The 19,964-nt window shown below is 43.6% G+C and overlaps 1 protein-coding gene across 13 annotated transcripts in view; it reads left to right on the forward strand.

Annotated features, from left to right (window-relative positions):
• The window catches only part of LOC110490567 (ankyrin repeat and sterile alpha motif domain-containing protein 1B), a 352,871-nt gene that overhangs the window by 328,478 nt on the left and 4,429 nt on the right, over nt 1-19,964 (forward strand). For all 13 annotated transcript variants that reach the window (XM_090200869.1, XM_090200870.1, XM_090200871.1 and 10 more), the window contains 4 exons: nt 7,767-7,838; nt 13,509-13,595; nt 15,268-15,405; nt 16,034-16,201. In XM_090200869.1, coding sequence (XP_090056995.1) covers nt 7,767-7,838; nt 13,509-13,595; nt 15,268-15,405; nt 16,034-16,201 — 465 coding nt within the window. The remainder of the gene's footprint in view (nt 1-7,766; nt 7,839-13,508; nt 13,596-15,267; nt 15,406-16,033; nt 16,202-19,964) is intronic.

Here is a 19,964-nt window from a genome sequence, read left to right on the forward strand (position 1 = left end):
CTTTCTTTATTATAGACCAGCTCTGATGTCATTATACTTTCTTTATTATAGACCAGCTCTGATGTCATTATACTTTCTTTATTATAGACCAGCTCTGATGTCATTATACTTTCTTTATTATAGACCAGCTCTGTCATTATACTTTCTTTATTATAGACCAGCTCTGATGTCATTATACTTTCTTTATTATAGACCAGCTCTGATGTCATTATACTTTCTTTATTATAGACCAGCTCTGATGTCATTATACTTTCTTTATTATAGACCAGCTCTGTCATTATACTTTCTTTATTATAGACCAGCTCTGATGTCATTATACTTTCTTTATTATAGACCAGCTCTGATGTCATTATACTTTCTTTATTATAGACCAGCTCTGATGTCATTATACTTTCTTTATTATAGACCAGCTCTGATGTCATTATACTTTCTTTATTATAGACCAGCTCTGATGTCATTATACTTTCTTTATTATAGACCAGCTCTGATGTCATTATACTTTCTTTATTATAGACCAGCTCTGATGTCATTATACTTTCTTTATTATAGACCAGCTCTGATGTCATTATACTTTCTTTATTATAGACCAGCTCTGATGTCATTATACTTTCTTTATTATAGACCAGCTCTGATGTCATTATACTTTCTTTATTATAGACCAGCTCTGTCATTATACTTTCTTTATTATAGACCAGCTCTGATGTCATTATACTTTCTTTATTATAGACCAGCTCTGATGTCATTATACTTTCTTTATTATAGACCAGCTCTGATGTCATTATACTTTCTTTATTATAGACCAGCTCTGTCATTATTCTTTCTTTATTATAGACCAGCTCTGATGTCATTATACTTTCTTTATTATAGACCAGCTCTGATGTCATTATACTTTATTTATTATAGACCAGCTCTGTCATTATACTTTCTTTATTATAGACCAGCTCTGATGTCATTATACTTTCTTTATTATAGACCAGCTCTAATGTCATTATACTTTCTTTATTATAGACCAGCTCTGATGTCATTATACTTTCTTTATTATAGACCAGCTCTGTCATTATACTTTCTTTATTATAGACCAGCTCTGATGTCATTATACTTTCTTTATTATAGACCAGCTCTGATGTCATTATACTTTCTTTATTATAGACCAGCTCTGATGTCATTATACTTTCTTTATTATAGACCAGCTCTGATGTCATTATACTTTCTTTATTATAGACCAGCTCTGATGTCATTATACTTTCTTTATTATAGACCAGCTCTGATGTCATTATACTTTCTTTATTATAGACCAGCTCTGTCATTATACTTTCTTTATTATAGACCAGCTCTGATGTCATTATACTTTCTTTATAATAGACCAGCTCTGATGTCATTATACTTTCTTTATTATAGACCAGCTCTGATGTCATTATACTTTCTTTTTTATAGACCAGCTCTGATGTCATTATACTTTCTTTTTTATAGACCAGCTCTGATGTCATTATACTTTCTTTTTTATAGACCAGCTCTGATGTCATTATACTTTCTTTATTATAGACCAGCTCTGATGTCATTATACTTTCTTTATTATAGACCAGCTCTGATGTCATTATACTTTCTTTATTATAGACCAGCTCTGTCATTATACTTTCTTTATTATAGACCAGCTCTGATGTCATTATACTTTCTTTATTATAGACCAGCTCTGATGTCATTATACTTTCTTTATTATAGACCAGCTCTGTCATTATACTTTCTTTATTATAGACCAGCTCTGATGTCATTATACGTTCTTTATTATAGACCAGCTCTAATGTCATTATACTTTCTTTATTATAGACCAGCTCTGTCATTATACTTTCTTTATTATAGACCAGCTCTGATGTCATTATACTTTCTTTATTATAGACCAGCTCTGATGTCATTATACTTTCTTTATTATAGACCAGCTCTGTCATTATACTTTCTTTATTATAGACCAGCTCTGATGTCATTATACTTTCTTTATTATAGACCAGCTCTGATGTCATTATACTTTCTTTATTATAGACCAGCTCTGTCATTATACTTTCTTTATTATAGACCAGCTCTGATGTCATTATACTTTCTTTATTATAGACCAGCGCTGATGTCATTATACTTTCTTTATTATAGACCAGCTCTGATGTCATTATACTTTCTTTATTATAGACCAGCTCTGATGTCATTATACTTTCTTTATTATAGACCAGCTCTGTCATTATACTTTCTTTATTATAGACCAGCTCTGATGTCATTATACTTTCTTTATTATAGACCAGCTCTGATGTCATTATACTTTCTTTATTATAGACCAGCTCTGATGTCATTATACTTTCTTTTTTATAGACCAGCTCTGATGTCATTATACTTTCTTTTTTATAGACCAGCTCTGATGTCATTATACTTTCTTTTTTATAGACCAGCTCTGATGTCATTATACTTTCTTTATTATAGACCAGCTCTGATGTCATTATACTTTCTTTATTATAGACCAGCTCTGATGTCATTATACTTTCTTTATTATAGACCAGCTCTGTCATTATACTTTCTTTATTATAGACCAGCTCTGATGTCATTATACTTTCTTTATTATAGACCAGCTCTGATGTCATTATACTTTCTTTATTATAGACCAGCTCTGTCATTATACTTTCTTTATTATAGACCAGCTCTGATGTCATTATACGTTCTTTATTATAGACCAGCTCTAATGTCATTATACTTTCTTTATTATAGACCAGCTCTGTCATTATACTTTCTTTATTATAGACCAGCTCTGATGTCATTATACTTTCTTTATTATAGACCAGCTCTGATGTCATTATACTTTCTTTATTATAGACCAGCTCTGTCATTATACTTTCTTTATTATAGACCAGCTCTGATGTCATTATACTTTCTTTATTATAGACCAGCTCTGATGTCATTATACTTTCTTTATTATAGACCAGCTCTGTCATTATACTTTCTTTATTATAGACCAGCTCTGATGTCATTATACTTTCTTTATTATAGACCAGCGCTGATGTCATTATACTTTCTTTATTATAGACCAGCTCTGATGTCATTATACTTTCTTTATTATAGACCAGCTCTGATGTCATTATACTTTCTTTATTATAGACCAGCTCTGTCATTATACTTTCTTTATTATAGACCAGCTCTGATGTCATTATACTTTCTTTATTATAGACCAGCTCTGATGTCATTATACTTTCTTTATTATAGACCAGCTCTGTCATTATACTTTCTTTATTATAGACCAGCTCTGATGTCATTATACTTTCTTTATTATAGACCAGCGCTGATGTCATTATACTTTCTTTATTATAGACCAGCTCTGATGTCATTATACTTTCTTTATTATAGACCAGCTCTGATGTCATTATACTTTCTTTATTATAGACCAGCTCTGTCATTATACTTTCTTTATTATAGACCAGCTCTGATGTCATTATACTTTCTTTATTATAGACCAGCTCTGATGTCATTATACTTTCTTTATTATAGACCAGCTCTGATGTCATTATACTTTCTTTTTTATAGACCAGCTCTGATGTCATTATACTTTCTTTTTTATAGACCAGCTCTGATGTCATTATACTTTCTTTTTTATAGACCAGCTCTGATGTCATTATACTTTCTTTATTATAGACCAGCTCTGATGTCATTATACTTTCTTTATTATAGACCAGCTCTGATGTCATTATACTTTCTTTATTATAGACCAGCTCTGTCATTATACTTTCTTTATTATAGACCAGCTCTGATGTCATTATACTTTCTTTATTATAGACCAGCTCTGATGTCATTATACTTTCTTTATTATAGACCAGCTCTGATGTCATTATACTTTCTTTATTATAGACCAGCTCTGATGTCATTATACTTTCTTTATTATAGACCAGCTCTGTCATTATACTTTCTTTATTATAGACCAGCTCTGATGTCATTATACGTTCTTTATTATAGACCAGCTCTAATGTCATTATACTTTCTTTATTATAGACCAGCTCTGTCATTATACTTTCTTTATTATAGACCAGCTCTGATGTCATTATACTTTCTTTATTATAGACCAGCTCTGATGTCATTATACTTTCTTTATTATAGACCAGCTCTGTCATTATACTTTCTTTATTATAGACCAGCTCTGATGTCATTATACTTTCTTTATTATAGACCAGCTCTGATGTCATTATACTTTCTTTATTATAGACCAGCTCTGTCATTATACTTTCTTTATTATAGACCAGCTCTGATGTCATTATACTTTCTTTATTATAGACCAGCGCTGATGTCATTATACTTTCTTTATTATAGACCAGCTCTGATGTCATTATACTTTCTTTATTATAGACCAGCTCTGATGTCATTATACTTTCTTTATTATAGACCAGCTCTGTCATTATACTTTCTTTATTATAGACCAGCTCTGATGTCATTATACTTTCTTTATTATAGACCAGCTCTGATGTCATTATACTTTCTTTATTATAGACCAGCTCTGTCATTATACTTTCTTTATTATAGACCAACTCTGATGTCATTATACTTTCTTTATTATAGACCAGCTCTGATGTCATTATACTTTCTTTTTTATAGACCAGCTCTGATGTCATTATACTTTCTTTATTATAGACCAGCTCTGTCATTATACTTTCTTTATTATAGACCAGCTCTGATGTCATTATACTTTCTTTATTATAGACCAGCTCTGATGTCATTATACTTTCTTTATTATAGACCAGCTCTGATGTCATTATACTTTCTTTATTATAGACCAGCTCTGTCATTATACTTTCTTTATTATAGACCAGCTCTGATGTCATTATACTTTCTTTATTATAGACCAGTTCTAATGTCATTATACTTTCTTTATTAACATTCTTAGACCGCCAAATGTCATCACTGCATATACAGTGGGGCAAAAAAGCCACCAATTGTGCAAGTTTCCCACTTAAAAAGATGAGAGGGGCCTGTAATTTTCATCATAGGTACACTTCAACTATGACAGACAAAATGAAGGGAAAAAATCCAGAAAATCACATTGTAGGATTTTGAATGAATTTATTTGCAAATTATGGTGGAAAATAAGTATTTGGTCACCTACAAACAAGCAAGATTTCTGGCTCTCACAGACCTGTAACTTCTTTAAGAGGCTCCTCTATCCTCCACTCGTTACCTGTATCAATGGCACCTGTTTGAACTTGTTATCAGTATAAAAGACACCTGTCCACAACCTCAGTCACACTCCAAACTCCACTATGGCCAAGACCAAAGAGCTGTCAAAGGACACCAGAAACTAAATTGTAGACCTGCACCAGGCTGGGAAGACTGAATCTGCAATAGGTAAGCAGCTTGGTTTGAAGAAATCAACTGTGGGAGCAATTATTAGGAAATGGAAGACATACAAGACCACTGATAATCTCCCTCGATCTGGGGCTCCACGCAAGATCTCACCCCATGGGGTCAAAATGATCACAAGAACGGTGAGCAAAAATACCAGAACCACACGGGGGGACCGAGTGAATGACCTGCAGAGAGCTGGGACCAAACCTACAAAGCCTACCATCAGTAACACACTACGCCGCCAGGGACTCAAATCCTGCAGTGCCAGACGTGTCCCCCTGCTTAAGCCAGTACATGTCCAGGCCCATCTGAAGTTTGCTAGAGAGCATTTGGATGATCCAGAAGAAGATTGGGAGAATGTCAAATGGTCAGATGAAACCAAAATATAACTTTTTGGTAAAAACTCAACTCGTCGTGTTTGGAGGACAAAGAACGCTGAGTTGCATCCAAAGAACACCATACCTACTGTGAAGCATGGGGGTGGAAACATCATGCTTTGGGGCTGTTTTTCTGCAAAGGGACCAGGACGACTGATCCGTGTAAAGGAAAGAATGAATGGGGCCATGTATCGTGAGATTTTGAGTGAAAACCATCAGCAAGGGCATTGAAGATGAAACGTGGCTGGGTCTTTCAGCATGACAATGATCCCAAACACACCGCCCAGGCAACGAAGGAGTGGCTTCGTAAGAAGCATTTCAAGGTCCTTGAGTGGCCTAGCCAGTCTCCAGATCTCAACCCCATAGAAAATCTTTGGAGGGAGTTGAAAGTGTGTTGCTCAGCAACAGCCCCAAAACATCACTGCTCTAGAGGAGATCTGCATGGAGGAATGAGCCAAAATACCAGCAACAGTGTGTGAAAACCTTGTGAAGACTTACAGAAAACGTTTGACCTCTATCATTGCCAACAAAGGGTATATAACAAAGTATTGATAAACTTTTGTTATTGACCAAATACTTATTTTCCACCATAATTTGCAAATTCAGTCATTCAAAATCCTACAATTTGATTTTCTGGATTTTTTTTGTTGTCATTTTGTCTGTCATAGTTGAAGTGTACCTATGATGAAAATTACAGGCCTCTCTCATCTTTTTAAGTGGGAGAACTTGCACAATGGTGGCTGACTAAAGACTTTTTTGCCCCACTGTATAACATACCTTCTTTAATACACCAGACAATGTCCTAACGTTATTTCAACGCTTTTGGGATTAGTGTCGAGCATGATTTTGTTGTCCATTTCTAGGGCGTGATGGTTGTTGAATGTAATTTTAACACAGGAGAAACAAGAAAATGCACTCCCTTTAATGAATGCACTGTTGTACTCTTAAAGGGAAACATTGCTAAGATGTTGCTCCAACGTTATCACATTGTGTCCTCTTCAGATTATGTTCTTTTGACCGCTGTCTTACGTCATCCTTACATGGCTAGAATGACACACATAATCCGAACTGTATAATCGGTCAATACTGATTCCCCAAAGCCCTGTAGCGCTTTCACTCTGTAATGTTATTACTATGTTCTCTGTAACGTTTTCAGCCTCAGACGACACTACTGTTTGTTTTCACAATGATGCGCGTGCGCGCGCGCACACACACACACACATATTCACAAACACACACCCAGAGACAGGGGCTTCTTGGAGGTTTGTAACGTTATTACAGTGTTCTCTATACGAGAACAGACGACTTTCCCTTGATACCGTAGCATTATTAACAACAGAGCCAGACAGAGCAGTAACCAGCCCAGACAACCCCACTACAACCACCAGCCTACCTCCCATAAAGAAATGACTCATTCATTCTACTGCACTTAAAATAGGAGAGAAATCAGGGTGTGGTTGTGTTACCGTTAAGCTAATGCAATGTATTTGTTATCTTTTGACGAAGGGTAAGATTAGGTGGATCGTTTTGCCGGGACATTTTTCAAAAGCATATCCTGAAGGGTAAATGATTTAGGGTCAGGGGGTCGAGGTATAAAAGGATCAATGTTTGCACTTTGGGTGTCAGAACATCCTATAAAAAATCCTCTTTGGGGCTTTTAGCTCTCAAATCAACAGTGGGCGCGCTGAGCCGTTAATCGTACACCCATTACATCCCTTTAGCCCTAATGTCCCCGTAAGTACTGTCCCCATAAACACCACCTTTATTAAATTGGGTCTGTGTCCTCACGAACCAGGTCCTCACTTATTGACCTCCCCACTTTGCACATTTCCTGCCCGCCCCAGCCCTGTTTACACTCCTCTGGGGATTTCCAGGTTGTTTTCGTCACATCAGAAAGCACTGCGTTATTATGCGACTGGCTTTTAAGTTTCCATCTTACATTGAATAATTCTATGATCCTTCATGTGTCTGTCTAATAGCTCTAGGATGGAATGTGAATGCTAACGTTGTTTACCTTTATGTCTCTGACAGTACCTGGGCTCCATGCTGGTGAAAGAGCTGAGAGGAACAGAGTCAACACAAGACGCCTGCTCCAAGATGAGGGTAAGAGGGCCTGGCACATCACTACCACCCAGAGAGAGAAACTAGGCCCACTTTAACCACCACTGTAGTCTCATTTTTAACCTGGATTCACCTCCATCTCTTCTGCTCTCTTTTATTCTCTTTCACTTTCATTCACCTCCTCTCTCTCTCTCTCTCTCTCTCCTCCCCTCTCTCTCTCTCTCCTCTCTCTCTACTGAGTTACTGCAGTGTGGAAGTGCGGAAGCAGACTATTAATATGTGTACTATGCCTGCCCCGCAACATCCTTTCTTCTCCTCATCTTTATCTGTTTTGTCACATCTGAGAGCAGACAGCTCACCATGCTGCAGACACCTCAGAGAGCCTCTCCCTCTCTCTCCCTCCCTCTCTCTACCTCTCCCTCTCCCCCTCCCTCCCTCGGTTTATCGTGATCTGCCAAAACAATTGATGCTGTTGTTTTTATTGTCAGACTTCAAGGGTCATTAAATTTGGAGCTCTGCTCTCGATGTACCTACTGTACCTGCGTCCTGTTATACCCCCCCCCCCCTTCTCCAGCACTCTTCCTCTTTTCTCTCTATATTTCCATGCTTGTGGACACAGTATCAACATGGTCCATATGCATATGTAATTCCCTCTGCTCTCTCGTCGTCTGTCTTTGTGTCTCGCAGCGCTGCGTTTGTCGGCCCTCATAAGCCCGTGATCTTGACAGGGAACCGCTGCACTAGAAATATGCTGATGTTGAAGAAACACAGAGAGTGAGAGCAGGGGGGGAGCAGGGGGGGGGGGAGAAGAGGAATTCATACAGGATCTGTTGAATATATGTAATCCCTGACAGGTGGAATAATGGTACTAGGGTGATAGTGATTTGAAGTCACATCATTCCCCACTGCGGCAGCGCACAATGAGCTTAACAATGGGAGAAGGGGAAAGAAACATGCCGCTGTCAGACTAGAGCGGGTGATAGTAGGTCTGGGTGGGAATAGAAAGAAACATGCCGCTGTCAGACTAGAGCGGGTGATAGTAAGTCTGGGTGGGAATAGAAAGAAACATGCCGCTGTCAGACTAGAGCGGGTGATAGTAAGTCTGGGTGGGAATAGAAAGAAACATGCCGCTGTCAGACTAGAGCGGGTGATAGTAAGTCTGGGTGGGAATAGAAAGAAACATGCCGCTGTCAGACTAGAGCGGGTGATAGTAAGTCTGGGTGGGAATAGAAAGAAACAAGCCGCTGTCAGACTAGAGCGGGTGATAGTAAGTCTGGGTGGGAATAGAAAGAAACATGCCGCTGTCAGACTAGAGCGGGTGATAGTAAGTCTGGGTGGGAATAGAAAGAAACATGCCGCTGTCAGACTAGAGCGGGTGATAGTAAGTCTGGGTGGGAATAGAAAGAAACATGCCGCTGTCAGACTAGAGCGGGTGATAGTAAGTCTGGGTGGGAATAGAAAGAAACATGCCGCTGTCAGACTAGAGCGGGTGATAGTAAGTCTGGGTGGGAATAGAAAGAAACATGCCGCTGTCAGACTAGAGCGGGTGATAGTAAGTCTGGGTGGGAATAGAAAGAAACATGCCGCTGTCAGACTAGAGCGGGTGATAGTAGGTCTGGGTGGGAATAGAAAGAAACATGCCGCTGTCAGACTAGAGCGGGTGATAGTAAGTCTGGGTGGGAATAGAAAGAAACATGCCGCTGTCAGACTAGAGCGGGTGATAGTAAGTCTGGGTGGGAATAGAAAGAAACATGCCGCTGTCAGACTAGAGCGGGTGATAGTAAGTCTGGGTGGGAATAGAAAGAAACATGCCGCTGTCAGACTAGAGCGGGTGATAGTAGGTCTGGGTGGGAATAGAAAGAAACATGCCGCTGTCAGACTAGAGCGGGTGATAGTAAGTCTGGGTGGGAATAGAAAGAAACATGCCGCTGTCAGACTAGAGCGGGTGATAGTAAGTCTGGGTGGGAATAGAAAGAAACATGCCGCTGTCAGACTAGAGCGGGTGATAGTAAGTCTGGGTGGGAATAGAAATAAACATGCCGCTGTCAGACTAGAGCGGGTGATAGTAAGTCTGGGTGGGAATAGAGAGAAACATGCCGCTGTCAGACTAGAGCGGGTGATAGTAAGTCTGGGTGGGAATAGAAAGAAACATGCCGCTGTCAGACTAGAGCGGGTGATAGTAAGTCTGGGTGGGAATAGAAAGAAACATGCCGCTGTCAGACTAGAGCGGGTGATAGTAGGTCTGGGTGGGAATAGAAAGAAACATGCCGCTGTCAGACTAGAGCGGGTGATAGTAGGTCTGGGTGGGAATAGAAAGAAACATGCCGCTGTCAGACTAGAGCGGGTGATAGTAGGTCTGGGTGGGAATAGAAAGAAACATGCCGCTGTCAGACTAGAGCGGGTGATAGTAAGTCTGGGTGGGAATAGAAAGAAACATGCCGCTGTCAGACTAGAGCGGGTGATAGTAGGTCTGGGTGGGAATAGAAAGAAACATGCCGCTGTCAGACTAGAGCGGGTGATAGTAAGTCTGGGTGGGAATAGAAAGAAACATGCCGCTGTCAGACTAGAGCGGGTGATAGTAGGTCTGGGTGGGAATAGAAAGAAACATGCCGCTGTCAGACTAGAGCGGGTGATAGTAAGTCTGGGTGGGAATAGAAAGAAACATGCCGCTGTCAGACTAGAGTGGGTGATAGTAGGTCTGGGTGGGAATAGAAAGAAACATGCCGCTGTCAGACTAGAGCGGGTGATAGTAAGTCTGGGTGGGAATAGAAAGAAACATGCCGCTGTCAGACTAGAGCGGGTGATAGTAGGTCTGGGTGGGAATAGAAAGAAACATGCCGCTGTCAGACTAGAGCGGGTGATAGTAGGTCTGGGTGGGAATAGAAAGAAACATGCCGCTGTCAGACTAGAGCGGGTGATAGTAGGTCTGGGTGGGAATAGAAAGAAACATGCCGCTGTCAGACTAGAGCGGGTGATAGTAGGTCTGGGTGGGAATAGAAAGAAACATGCCGCTGTCAGACTAGAGCGGGTGATAGTAGGTCTGGGTGGGAATAGAAAGAAACATGCCGCTGTCAGACTAGAGCGGGTGATAGTAGGTCTGGGTGGGAATAGAAAGAAACATGCCGCTGTCAGACTAGAGCGGGTGATAGTAGGTCTGGGTGGGAATAGAAAGAAACATGCCGCTGTCAGACTAGAGCGGGTGATAGTAGGTCTGGGTGGGAATAGAAAGAAACATGCCGCTGTCAGACTAGAGTGGGTGATAGTAAGTCTGGGTGGGAATAGAAAGAAACATGCCGCTGTCAGACTAGAGCGGGTGATAGTAGGTCTGGGTGGGAATAGAAAGAAACATGCCGCTGTCAGACTAGAGCGGGTGATAGTAGGTCTGGGTGGGAATAGAAAGAAACATGCCGCTGTCAGACTAGAGCGGGTGATAGTAAGTCTGGGTGGGAATAGAAATAAACATGCCGCTGTCAGACTAGAGCGGGTGATAGTAGGTCTGGGTGGGAATAGAAAGAAACATGCCGCTGTCAGACTAGAGCGGGTGATAGTAAGTCTGGGTGGGAATAGAAAGAAACATGCCGCTGTCAGACTAGAGCGGGTGATAGTAGGTCTGGGTGGGAATAGAAAGAAACATGCCGCTGTCAGACTAGAGCGGGTGATAGTAAGTCTGGGTGGGAATAGAAAGAAACATGCCGCTGTCAGACTAGAGCGGGTGATAGTAGGTCTGGGTGGGAATAGAAAGAAACATGCCGCTGTCAGACTAGAGCGGGTGATAGTAGGTCTGGGTGGGAATAGAAAGAAACATGCCGCTGTCAGACTAGAGCGGGTGATAGTAGGTCTGGGTGGGAATAGAAAGAAACATGCCGCTGTCAGACTAGAGCGGGTGATAGTAAGTCTGGGTGGGAATAGAAAGAAACATGCCGCTGTCAGACTAGAGCGGGTGATAGTAGGTCTGGGTGGGAATAGAAAGAAACATGCCGCTGTCAGACTAGAGCGGGTGATAGTAGGTCTGGGTGGGAATAGAAAGAAACATGCCGCTGTCAGACTAGAGCGGGTGATAGTAGGTCTGGGTGGGAATAGAAAGAAACATGCCGCTGTCAGACTAGAGCGGGTGATAGTAAGTCTGGGTGGGAATAGAAAGAAACATGCCGCTGTCAGACTAGAGCGGGTGATAGTAGGTCTGGGTGGGAATAGAAAGAAACATGCCGCTGTCAGACTAGAGCGGGTGATAGTAGGTCTGGGTGGGAATAGAAAGAAACATGCCGCTGTCAGACTAGAGCGGGTGATAGTAGGTCTGGGTGGGAATAGAAAGAAACATGCCGCTGTCAGACTAGAGCGGGTGATAGTAGGTCTGGGTGGGAATAGAAAGAAACATGCCGCTGTCAGACTAGAGCGGGTGATAGTAAGTCTGGGTGGGAATAGAAAGAAACATGCCGCTGTAAGACTAGAGCGGGTGATAGTAGGTCTGGGTGGGAATAGAAAGAAACATGCCGCTGTCAGACTAGAGCGGGTGATAGTAGGTCTGGGTGGGAATAGAAAGAAACATGCCGCTGTCAGACTAGAGCGGGTGATAGTAGGTCTGGGTGGGAATAGAAAGAAACATGCCGCTGTCAGACTAGAGCGGGTGATAGTAAGTCTGGGTGGGAATAGAAAGAAACATGCCGCTGTCAGACTAGAGCGGGTGATAGTAGGTCTGGGTGGGAATAGAAAGAAACATGCCGCTGTCAGACTAGAGCGGGTGATAGTAGGTCTGGGTGGGAATAGAAAGAAACATGCCGCTGTCAGACTAGAGCGGGTGATAGTAGGTCTGGGTGGGAATAGAAAGAAACATGCCGCTGTCAGACTAGAGCGGGTGATAGTAGGTCTGGGTGGGAATAGAAAGAAACATGCCGCTGTCAGACTAGAGCGGGTGATAGTAGGTCTGGGTGGGAATAGAAAGAAACATGCCGCTGTCAGACTAGAGCGGGTGATAGTAAGTCTGGGTGGGAATAGAAATAAGAAAGGAATATAGGAGGAATATTTATGGGTTGAAAGCTGATAGTTATATTGGACCTCCAAGGGGGAAATCTATACGTTTTGAAAATGTCATTTGCACCCATTGTTTTCCATAAGGCACGGGGTAACCTTTGAACTTTGAGAAGATTGGAATTGATTCTGCTAGTAAAGAGGAGAGTGTGTTGATAGGCTGGTTCTCTCTGTGCAGTGATCTCATCCCTATCTCCCTCTTTTTCTGCTTAGTTATAAGCTTGTGTTGATTTCATCTTTCTCTCTCTCTCTTCCCACCCCTTCCCTCTTTTATTCTATCTCGTTATAAGCTTTGTTGAGCTCTCATCTCTATCTGTCCCCACTGGGATTGCACAATTCCAGAAACGTTCAATAAATTCCCTGCCTTTGCCGAAATCCCGGTTTGAGGATTCACGGAATCAGGAGGGAATAAGTCGTAAATCCAGAATCCTCCAACCCAGGATTGCTGAAAAAAAAAACGGGGAATTTATTGAAAGTTTTGCAACCGTAGTCCCCACTCTCTCTAAAATGGTATTATATTGTGAAGAGATTCTTTTTGCAGGGTTTTATCGTTCTGCTGTGAAGGGAGACGGTGAGACCGTCTTATTAGCCTTGTGTTGGTGGCCATCAGTCTAATTGACATCAAATGTTAACTCAGACTCTTCTTTTCCCCCTCTTTCTCTCTCCGTCTCTCTCTCCACTCTACAGAAGTCTACAGAACAGATGAAGAAAGTCCCGACCATTGTTCTGTCCGTCTCCTACAAGGGAGTCAAGTTCATCGACGCTACAAACAAGGTGAGAGGCTTTCTTTCCTCCGGCACCATTACTGAGAGTAAGAACTGAACAGCACCGGGTGGAAGCACCATTACTGAGAGTAAGAACTGAACAGCACCGGGTGGAAGCACCATTACTGAGAGTAAGAACTGAACAGCACCGGGTGGAAGCACCATTACTGAGAGTAAGAACTGAACAGCACCGGGTGGAAGCACCATTACTGAGAGTAAGAACTGAACAGCACCGGGTGGAAGCACCATTACTGAGAGTAAGAACTGAACAGCACCGGGTGGAAGCACCATTACTGAGAGTAAGAACTGAACAGCACCGGGTGGAAGCACCATTACTGAGAGTAAGAACTGAACAGCACCGGGTGGAAGCAACATTACTGAGAGTAAGAACTGAACAGCACCGGATGGAAGCACCATTACTGAGAGTAAGAACTGAACAGCACCGGGTGGAAGCACCATTACTGAGAGTAAGAACTGAACAGCACTGGGTGGAAGCACCATTACTGAGAGTAAGAACTGAACAGCACCGTGGTGGAAGCACCATTACTGAGAGTAAGAACTGAACAGCACCGGGTGGAAGCACCATTACTGAGAGTAAGAACTGAACAGCACCGGGTGGAAGCACCATTACTGAGAGTAAGAACTGAACAGCACTGGGTGGAAGCACCATTACTGAGAGTAAGAACTGAACAGCACCGGGTGGAAGCACCATTACTGAGAGTAAGAACTGAACAGCACCGGGTGGAAGCACCATTACTGAGAGTAAGAACTGAACAGCACCGTGGTGGAAGCACCATTACTGAGAGTAAGAACTGAACAGCACCGGGTGGAAGCACCATTACTGAGAGTAAGAACTGAACAGCACCGGGTGGAAGCACCATTACTGAGAGTAAGAACTGAACAGCACTGGGTGGAAGCACCATTACTGAGAGTAAGAACTGAACAGCACTGGGTGGAAGCACCATTACTGAGAGTAAGAACTGAACAGCACCGGGTGGAAACACCATTACTGAGAGTAAGAACTGAACAGCACCGGGTGGAAACACCATTACTGAGAGTAAGAACTGAACAGCACCGGGTGGAAGCACCATTACTGAGAGTAAGAACTGAACAGCACTGGGTGGAAGCACCATTACTGAGAGTAAGAACTGAACAGCACCGGGTGGAAACACCATTACTGAGAGTAAGAACTGAACAGCACTGGGTGGAAGCACCATTACTGAGAGTAAGAACTGAACAGCACTGGGTGGAAGCAAAAAATAACATTGTCAGTTTCACAAGATGAACAGTGAACTTCCATCACATAAGCTTTCTCTAAAGATCTCCAACCCTCTCTCTCTCTCTCTTGCTCTCGCTGTCTTTCTCTGTCTCACTCTCCTTCCTTCCCTCCCTCTCTCTCTCTCTCTGTCTTTCTCTCTCTCTCTGTCTCACTCTCCTTCCCTCCCTCCCTCCCGCTCTCTCTCTGTCTTTCTCTCTGTGTCTTTCTCTCTCTCTGTGTCTTTCTCTCTCCCTGTCTCTCTCTCTTTCTCGGTCTTTCTCTCTCCCTGTCTCTCTCTCTCTTTCTCGGTCTTTCTCTCTCCCTGTCTCTCTCTCTGTATCTCTCCCACACTCTCTCCTTCCTTCCCTCTCTCTCTCTCTCTCTCTCTCCATTTCTCTGTCTCTTCCTCTGTCTCTCTCTCTAGAACATCATAGCTGAGCATGAGATCCGTAACATCTCATGTGCGGCCCAGGATCCTGAGGATCTGTCCACGTTTGCCTACATCACCAAAGACCTCAAGTCCAGCCACCACTACTGCCATGTCTTCACTGCCTTCGACGTGGTGAGTCACACACACTGTCTGTCAGGAGGTTGACGTGGTGAGTCACACACACTGTCTGTGAGGAGGTCGACGTGGTGAGTCACACACACTGTCTGTGAGGAGGTCGACGTGGTGAGTCACACACACTGTCTGTGAGGAGGTCGACGTGGTGAGTCACACACACTGTCTGTGAGGAGGTCGACGTGGTGAGTCACACACACTGTCTGTGAGGAGGTCGACGTGGTGAGTCACACACACTGTCTGTGAGGAGGTCGACGTGGTGAGTCACACACACTGTCTGTGAGGAGGTCGACATGGTGAGTCACACACACTGTCTGTGAGGAGGTCGACGTGGTGAGTCACACACACTGTCTGTGAGGAGGTCGACGTGGTGAGTCACACACACTGTCTGTGAGGAGGTCGACGTGGTGAGTCACACACACACACACAGCACCCTCTGTCTGTGAGGGGGACAAGTGGCTTTATTAATTAGTTACTTCCTTGTTTGAGAACTACTGTTGTGATGAAATGGCAGATTTTACATAGTGTGTGTTTGCTTGTGTGTGTGCGTAAGTGCGTGCGCATTGACATTTCGTGTGTGTGGGTGCATGCGTGTTTGTGTGTGTTTGTGTGTGTGTGTTTTTAACAGAACCTGGCATATGAGATCATCCTGACCCTGGGCCAGGCCTTTGAAGTAGCCTACCAGCTGGCCCTACAGGCCAGGAAGAGTGGCCATGGCTCCTCCACGCTGCCAGAGAGCTTTGACATCAAGCCCAACAAGCCCGTCCCCAAGCCCCGCGTCAACATCCGCAAGTCTGTGAGTAATGACACTAGTTTATACCCTCCGTTTAACCTTTACCCTCTACTACAACCTCCACCACGACCTCTCACCTTTCGTCAACACCTCTGTGCGAGCCATACCGTACTGTCTAGACCAACTGTAAGCTCCTATACCACGATGTTCCACGACCTCTCACCTTTCACCTGTCAACATAAGCCTTTATAAGTCCCAGATAATACTGCAGCCAACCCTCCCCATCACACAACTACTTCCCTTTCCTATGACCTCTCACCTTTCACCTCTCATCAACATCCACTAGCCTATAGTGTCTCCCATGACCTCTCACCTGTTCTCTGTTTCCAGTACAGGTACATTAGAGTGAACTAAGCTCCTTCAATGCCTTTGTTAGCTTTGTTATCAGTGTTAGCATGTTATTGTGAGTGTTGGTGTGTTTAGCGTTAACTCACTCCTTTTTCAAAGTGATCTGTTGTGGTTATCGATGGTTGTAGTGTGTGTGTGTGTGTGTCTTGGCCACACTGAGCTTGTAGTGTAGGTCAGAGGTGTAGGTCAGAGGTGTAGGTCAGAGGTGTGGGTCGGAGGTGCGGGTCGGAGGTGTAGTAGAGGGTAAATGAAAGTAAACACATTTTACCCACCTTTTATGGAATAATGCATTGAAAGAAAAGGAAGCGTTACTTTTTTCACTGCGATCAGAGTTTACCCACCTATTTTCTGACCACTACATCACGGGTGTAGATGGATGTTTGATCTGTAAAAGACCCACTTTATCTTTCTCTCCCTGCAGTCTCTTACAGCCCTGGGTGATTGATGAGGGCTGTTTACATAGAGCTCTGTGGAGCCCAGCCCTGCTCACAGTGTGTGTGTGTGTGTGTGTGTGTGTGTGTGTGTGTGTGTACGCGCGCGCATCTCAGCTTTATGGGTGTGTGTGCATCTCTCAGCTATGTGTGTATTAGTGTTGGCTCTGTCCATGGCTCTCTCCCAGTCCCACGCAGGTAGACGTTGCCAGAGCCATCTACCCCAGCCACAGTGCCTGTCTGTCAGCCTCCTCTCCCCACAGCCTCCCCTTGGATTCCAGTTCCTGGAGCTTTAAAATAGACCTAGACGGACAGTTAGATTTACCTTAGACATGCACTGTACACCACTGGAGCCTTAAAAGCATTATTCTGTATAGTGTTCCCAGTTCCCATGTGGATTTACTGGGCTATATTTTTTTTTATTTATTTTATTTCACCTTTATTTAACCAGGTAGGCAAGTTGAGAACAAGTTCTCATTTACAATTGCGACCTGGCCAAGATATATGAGTATGGTCACGGCCCAAATGTGGCACACTATTCCCTATATATTGCATGGGCCCTGGTCAAACGTAGTGCACTTTAAAGGAAATAGGATGCCATTTGGGAAGCATCCTATGAGTGAGGTAAGTGCTATTTGTGCTGGCTTCTCATGTACAGAAGACAGTACTAATGTCCCCTTCCAGAAAGTGAGTCAGGGGACAGGTAAATTGAGTCAGGGGACAGGTAAAGTGAGTCAGGGGACAGGTAAAGTGAGTCAGGGGACAGGTACAGTGAGTCAGGGGACATATAAAGTGAGTCAGGGGACAGGTAAAGTGAGTCAGGGGACAGGTAAATTGAGTCAGGGGACAGGTAAATTGAGTCAGGGGACAGGTAAAGTGAGTCAGGGGACAGGTAAAGTGAGTCAGGGGACAGGTAAAGTGAGTCAGGGGACAGGTAAAGTGAGTCAGGGGACGGGGTAAAGTGAGTCAGGGGACAGGTAAAGTGAGTCAGGGGACAGGTAAAGTGGGTCAGGGGACAGATAAAGTGAGTCAGGGGACAGGTAAAGTGAGTCAGGGGACAGGTAAATTGAGTCAGGGGACAGGTAAAGTGGGTCAGGGGACAGATAAAGTGAGTCAGGGGACAGGTAAAGTGAGTCAGGGGACAGGTAAAGTGAGTCAGGGGACAGGTAAAGTGGGTCAGGGGACAGATAAAGTGAGTCAGGGGACAGGTAAAGTGAGTCAGGGGACAGGTAAATTGAGTCAGGGGACAGGTAAAGTGAGTCAGGGGACAGGTAAAGTGAGTCAGGGGACAGATAAAGTGAGTCAGGGGACAGGTAAAGTGAGTCAGGGGACAGGTAAAGTGAGTCGGGGGACAGGTAAAGTGAGTCGGGGGACAGGTAAAGGTGAGTCAGGGGACAGGTAAAGTGAGTCGGGGGACAGGTAAAGTGAGTCGGGGGACAGGTAAAGTGAGTCGGAGGACAGGTAAAGTGAGTCGGGGGACAGGTAAAGTGAGTCGGGGGACAGGTAAAGTGAGTCGGGGGACAGGTAAAGTGAGTCAGGGGACAGGTAAAGTGAGTCAGGGGACAGGTGCAAGTAAGTCAGGGGACAGGTAAAATGAGTCAGGGGACAGCTTAGTCTCTCTCTCTGTGCTGTTGGAGGTTGTATAATATATGTGGTCATAGTAGTGCTGCTATCTAAAATTGTAATTGTCTTATCTAGTGGGTTGGAGATGTGAGGTTTTCTTTCCCTCTGTCTCATTGTGTGTGTGTTCTGTGTGTGTTTGTGTGTGTGCTCATGTCACAGAGATGAACGATGGCATGACTCCGCTGCTGTTACATTAACCATTAAACCGCCCGTCCTGAAAGTGTCTGTGTGTGTGTGCTTTTGAGCATATGCCTGCATGTGTGTGTGCGCGTGTGTTTGTGTTGTGTGTGTGGGTAATGTAGTTAATGGCTTGTGTAGTGCTGCGGAGGGAACTACAGTGAAGCATGCTGCAGGATTCACTTAATATTCCCTCCAACAGCTGTTCACAGTCATTATTTTGCAGCACTTGTCTATGTCTGTGTAAACCTGTGGATTACTGTTCCTCCTCTCCTCCTCTCTCCTTTCCTCCGCCTCTTCTCCTCCTATCCTCCTCCTCTTCTCCTCCTTCTCTCCTCTTCCTTCTCTCCTCTTCTCCTCCTACTCTCCTCCTCTTCTCCTCCTTCTCTCCTCTTCTCTTCTTCTCCTTATTCTCTCCTCTTCTCCTTCTCTCCTCTTCTCCTCTCCTCTTCTTCTTTTCTCCTCCTCCTCCTCCTCCTTCTCTCCTCCTTTTCTCCTCCCTCTCTCTTCTCCTCCTACTCTCCTCCTTCTCTCCTCTTCTCCTCCTACTCTCCTCTCCTTCTCTCCTCTCCTTCTCTCCTCTTCTCCTTCTCTCCTCTTCTCCTTCTCTTCTCCTTCTCTCCTCTTCTCTTCTTCTCTCCTCCTCCTCCTCCTTCTCTCCTCCTCCTCCTCCTTCTTCTTCTTCTCTCCTCCTCCTCCTCCTCCTCCTCCTCCTTCTTCTTCTCTCCTGTTCTCCTCTCCTCCTTCTCTCCTCTCCTCCTTCTCTCCTGGTAGGACAGATACGGCTTAGTTTTTAATCTTCCTCTGTCTTGTTCTCCTTTCTCTACATCGTCCTTCTCCTTTCTCTACATCGTCCTTCTCCTTTCTCTACATCGTCCTTCTCCTTTCTCTACATCGTCCTTCTCCTTTCTCTACATCGTCCTTCTCCTTTCTCTACATCGTCCTTCTCCTTTCTCTACATCGTCCTTCTCCTTTCTCTACATCGTCCTTCTCCTTTCTCTACATCGTCCTTGTGTGTGTGTGTTCTTCTGCCTGCATGAAGTGTTCCTTTGGTGTGTCCCTGGTGTTACCATCGCTGCAGCTGTGTTGTTATGGCGTTGCAGTGGTGTTACTATGACGTTACTGAACTGTTACCATACGGTTTCAGTGTCGTTGCCGAGCAGGCCCCCTTTGACCTCTCTGTGACC

The sequence above is a fragment of the Oncorhynchus mykiss genome, chromosome 15, assembly GCF_057628025.1.
Source record: "Oncorhynchus mykiss isolate SJ-2025 chromosome 15, ASM5762802v1, whole genome shotgun sequence".
Classification (NCBI taxonomy): domain Eukaryota; kingdom Metazoa; phylum Chordata; class Actinopteri; order Salmoniformes; family Salmonidae; genus Oncorhynchus; species Oncorhynchus mykiss.